The sequence below is a fragment of the Gouania willdenowi genome, chromosome 24 (genome assembly GCF_900634775.1).
Source record: "Gouania willdenowi chromosome 24, fGouWil2.1, whole genome shotgun sequence".
Taxonomy (NCBI): domain Eukaryota; kingdom Metazoa; phylum Chordata; class Actinopteri; order Blenniiformes; family Gobiesocidae; genus Gouania; species Gouania willdenowi.
This window is the reverse complement of record NC_041066.1, coordinates 24,770,494-24,775,735: the sequence shown is the minus strand read 5'-3', so window position 1 is coordinate 24,775,735 and position 5,242 is coordinate 24,770,494. Positions and strand designations below refer to the sequence as shown.

The following is a 5,242-nucleotide window of genomic DNA, read 5'->3' as shown; positions in this document are numbered from 1 at the left end:
TCAATAATACAGTTTTGAGTTTCTCTCGACTTTTGTTGTGGAGGTGAAGCTCACGCTCATGTATGGCAGGTCCTTGGACCACAAGTTTAGAGTTGTTCTGAAAACGTCTCTGGCTCTCTTCCTGAAGTGGGACCCGACGATGACGAAGAGGAAAGGGTTGATCGCACTGTTGCTGTACGCCAGGTATGCAGTGACAGCTGTATGCCCACGTCCAAGACGTGACCACCAACAGGCATCCAGGAGTCATTCTAAAATAATCTAACGTGTCAAGAAAGCGCATCAGCTGGTGAGGAGTCCAGCAGAAGAGGAACACCAACAGAACCGCCAGAACTAGGTGAGTGGCCTTCCTCTCGCTTCTCACCCCTGGGGGGCGTTCCAAACCCTGCTGGTTTGTGCTTCATGATGTAATGAGTACAGTAAGATACCACCACCACAGGGATTATGAAGCCCAACACAGAGCAGCTGATGTTTTGGTAGGGTCTCCATGCTGGGTTGGGAAAGTCTAGAATACAAGCATCCACACCAGGATCCTCCAGGTGAGATACAGTTCTGAAGAGCAGGACAGGTAGAGTGAAGAGAAAGCCCACGGTCCAGATCCCCAGACAGACGCGTTTGGCCCAGGAAGCTCTCCTCAGACGGCTCTGGTTCATGGGCTTCACCAGGGCCAGGTAGCGGTCCACGCTACCAGCACCAGGAACAGAACACTACACATGTAGTTCATAGTGATGGCCACGTTCACCAGCTTACACAGCAGCTCCCCAAAGTCCCACTGGTAGCCTCGGGCGATGGTGACGGCCCAGAAAGGAAGGCAGCACATCATGACCAAGTCAGCAGCTGCCAGGTTCCCCAGGTAGATGTCGGCCACGGAACAAGGCCTCCTCTGCAGACAGAACACCCCCAGAACCAGAGCGTTCCCCAAAAGCCCCACCAGGGTGACCAAACCCAGGAAGGCGGGCTGCAAGGAGGAAAGCCACAGCCAGGACTCAGTGTAGCTGCTGCAGTTGTCAACATCTGGTTCCACCTCCCAGGACGACCAGTGTGAGGCGTTAGAGGCCATGGGAATCTGGAATACCATCAAAAAGGAAGCACAACTGTTGGAAGTATTCACATCATATTACTAACCAGGGTTGGGGTCAATTTAAATTGATAATTAAATACAATTATGGCATATTACAATTAACGTAAGTTAATTGTTATTGCGTTCAGATAATTGGCTTTGTAATTGTAATTGCCATGAAAATTCTATAAAAATTGTGAACTATAATTTAATACAAAACTGAGGAACAATGTTACAGTTACAGATGCTAACATAAAGCTAACACAAGAGGAAGGTTAACTTTTATTAGGTTATTATTTCAGGCTCAGTAATTGTGATTAATTGCAATTGAACTTTAGTAATTGAGAAAGTAATTGTAAATGTCTATCTGAGGATAAAAAAATAATTGTAATTGAAAAAAATGCTGGTAACTGTAATCGTAATTGAACATGGGTAATTGAAAACATAATTGTAACTGAAAAATGGAATTGACTCACACATTTTAGCTTTAGGGTCAATCTGACCCCAGGAATATTTGCCTTCAAAAACGTTTTTTTTTTTGGTGTCACACACTTTGTTTATTTGTTGAAACCATAAATAAACCCTTGATAATGAAACCTTGACCTCTTCTCTAGCGCCACCATCAGGACAAACTTTTACATTACAATTATTCTTATTTTTTAATGTATTTATTTAAATAGGGACAGTGCATATTAATGAACATATAACATATGTAAATATGTCAGATTATAGCCATAGGCTAATTTCCATCTGTTGTTCCTAGACAGGCTAATTTCACATGTAACAATCAATTAATTTATCTTCAATAGTTTTCACTGACAACATAACAAGCACTAGAGTATGACCTTTGACCTTTCCTGTGTTATTTTAGATGAGAAAGCCTCAAAATCAGGTTCGTCCTCAACACAGTCCTCTGTGTAAGACACATTCTCCTTTATGTCACTTTCACTGTGAAAGAGCTGTTCCAAAACCTCATTGACAGTAAGGCAGCGTCTGAATATTATTTCCTATCGACTTTTTTCTTAATCTCACGGATGACGTCATCCACACGGTTAAGGAAGGTGTTAGGAAAAAGGCCTTCACGTTTGTTTGTCAATCAGACGCACTTCCACAGTTGACGTAATAATCTGACGGCTGCGAAGGTTTAGTGACATCTAACGTGGTGAAAAAACTACACATTTCTGAAAATGGACTAAAAGCTCATTTCTAAAAGTGGATAGGAAAGGAGATAGGAGGGACTATTGGGACGCAGCCTAGACTTCTTCCTCAAGGACATTTTCTAGAGAGAAAGAGAATATGCTAATTGTTCCCCTTTAGTTTATAATAGGATCTACCAATGTCTTTCAGGAAATAACCCGTAACCATGGTGTGGGAAATGAATCTTAATTTAAGTTTGTCCTGATGGTGGCGCTAGAGAACAGGTTTCATTATTAAGGGATTTTTTATGTATTCAACAAATAAACAGGGTCTGACACAAAAACAAACTAACAATTTTCTGCAATTCATTTTCTGGAGGCAAATATCCCGGGGGTCAGAGTGACCCCAAGGGAAAATGTGTTTAGTAATATTTGAGTTAATAGGAGGTTAAAAAGGTATGACAAACATGTTTACATTACCAAGGTAAGTGTGAACTTGAACATGTACACACAAAAATACATTAAAGGAGCATCATTTACATAAAGAATAAAAAAATAGCAACATTTGTCTCCAACTTCTGTTTGTTTAAGTTTTTGTCTGTAACCTGAAGAGAATCCTGAGCAGAGACATTTACAGGTTCTCCCCAAAAATGTTTAAAATATAATATTTTGTGATGTTTAAAACCAATAAAGGCATATTTATATATAAATCAATGTTTTAAAATGTGTGAAAAACTAAAATTCACACACTTAAGTGTTAAAACGTTTACATTTTTTGTTTGTGTGACTATCGGTGATAGTTAACATGCTGTTATTTAATTGTATAACATACGTAGATGAAACTCTTTTCCTATTGGTTAGTTTACTTTCGGCTCTGTCAATAGATTTAGATATTTGATTGTCTACTCAGGACAAAATGGAATTCATAGATAAATGGAGTATAGAGTGGCAGCTCTGTTCCTTTAATGAGCTTTGGAAAAAAACTTAGTAATAAATGCACATTTTAAATCAAGTCCATTTAACAGATGAGTGTTTATAAAGAACGCTTAGTTTAATTTAAGTCCAAAAATGTAATAAATGAAACTGTGAAATTAATTAATTCACACACAAAAAACATCACAGCTTTAAAGTGTAGTTTTGTGAGTTGTCCTTAAACACACCACCGTCCCCCCAAAAGCCTTAACCATTAAACCCAGTATAGAGGCCTGATAATTTCACCATAAATAACCAAATATCACACAAACAAAAGACCATTTTTTATTTTAATTTTAAAACATGAAAATGCTGCTTATCTGTCTTTATTTCCATATTGGTTTTAAATTCAGTAAAACTAAATAATTACAGTGTTTATTTAGTTTTGGAAGCGAAACCATCAAATAATGAACCCAGAGGAGACTCAGCACATATGTTTTCTAAAGCCTGTTATTCCATAAAAAGTGCTTTGAATAATGTTCCATTTACAATTAAATTACAATAAATTACAACAATTCTACTTTAAAAAAAAAAAAAAAAAAAGACGAATCCTGCAAAAAAATACTCACAGAAAAGATTAAAATAATGAAATAATTCTACTAAACCTTCAACACTGGAACTGCTCAGTATTTCAACATAACCTGTGAATAAAAAGGAGCCAAGAATGTTGAAGGAACGCAGCTCCAGCATCTTAACACGTTTATCCAAAGATAAACGTTTTCTGTATCAGCGCTGACATGAAACAGACGCGTTTTCACACACACACACACACACACACACACACACACACACACACACACACACACTCAGAGGTGTTTTTTTAAAAGCTTTTCTAACAGAAGTTGTTCTTCTCCTGATGTCTCACCTTATCTCAGTGCCTCATGTTCCTCCTGAAGGTTCTTCTTCTCTGGTGATCCAACATCCGCTGCTGGACCACTGATGGACCATTGATGGACCACTGATGGACCAGTTGCTTTTATAGGTGCAGGCTTAGATATCATCAGTGTTTTCGTCACTGATTATTCCCGTCTATCCCTCCTCATAGTCTGATGTTTTCCTCTGACTCAGAAATCAGATGCAGTCTGATTAACCCTCACAGCATCTTTGGGTTTTATCTGTTTTTCTCATTTTAAAAGATAACTGTATAAAAAAATAACCCACTATTGTTTTTCATGTTTATTTGCTTAATTCCAAAGCCCAACGTGTACAGAAAGTGTATAGAAAAGTAAATATACTGTATTATGCATCATACTGACACTCAGTAACCACGAGACCAAATTTCCCCCATTGACTCCCATTGTAACCACATCATGTCCACACACTGTAATCATGACATATCATAATAATCTTTCAGTTAATACCTAATATATCTAAGCCATACAGTTTGAAAACTATAACTAATTGTTTATAATTTATATATATATATATGAATAGGTCTGAAGTAGTTGAAAGATTTGATGCAGTGGAACTATTTCATATTTATGTATAGTATATTTTTATTGCACTTTTCAATTACTTCGGCCCTATCCATAGATATAAAATGTATTATAAATGTCAAACCCTTTTTTATGTTTTTTTACAATGAGAACCTTGTATTTCTTCAGCAGGAAAACACTAAATATGCAGTATTTCCAAAAATGAATGAGTGCCAAAGAGAAATATTAGTGATGAAAATATTACAGCCTTGACCGTGTCTCAGCTCAATGATCTGTTGAGCTTGGATTAGCATCGTCTGTGTCCTGGTCAAGTATTGGAGCATTTCAGTGAATATTTCTACCTTTCAATAACACTCGTTCAGTTCAAAGGTCAAGAGGGATAAACTCTGCATGTCTGACGGTGTAGACACTGAGTCAGCGTTGACGTTTCCACAAAAACAGGCTGTTAGCTGCTAAAGCTAATGCTGCTAAAGCTAATGCTGCTAAAGCTAATGCTGTACACAAGCTGAAAATTCAGGTTTTTCCTGCTTTTCAAACGGTGATCAATCAGCTGATCAGTGCTGTTTCACTTATTGATCTCTTTAGTATCTATCATGTGCACTTCCTTCAAATTGTAAATTGAAATAAAAAATAATCACTGA

The 5,242-nt window shown here is 37.6% G+C and overlaps 1 protein-coding gene across 1 annotated transcript; it reads right to left on the bottom strand.

Moving 5' to 3' along the window:
* LOC114458097 (B2 bradykinin receptor) lies at positions 1-1,057 on the bottom strand. The gene is given in 4 exon segments (XM_074783796.1): positions 1-228; positions 230-395; positions 397-685; positions 688-1,057. Coding segments are annotated over 4 exon segments (1,053 nt in total).
* Positions 1,058-5,242: the final 4,185 nt, after the last annotated feature.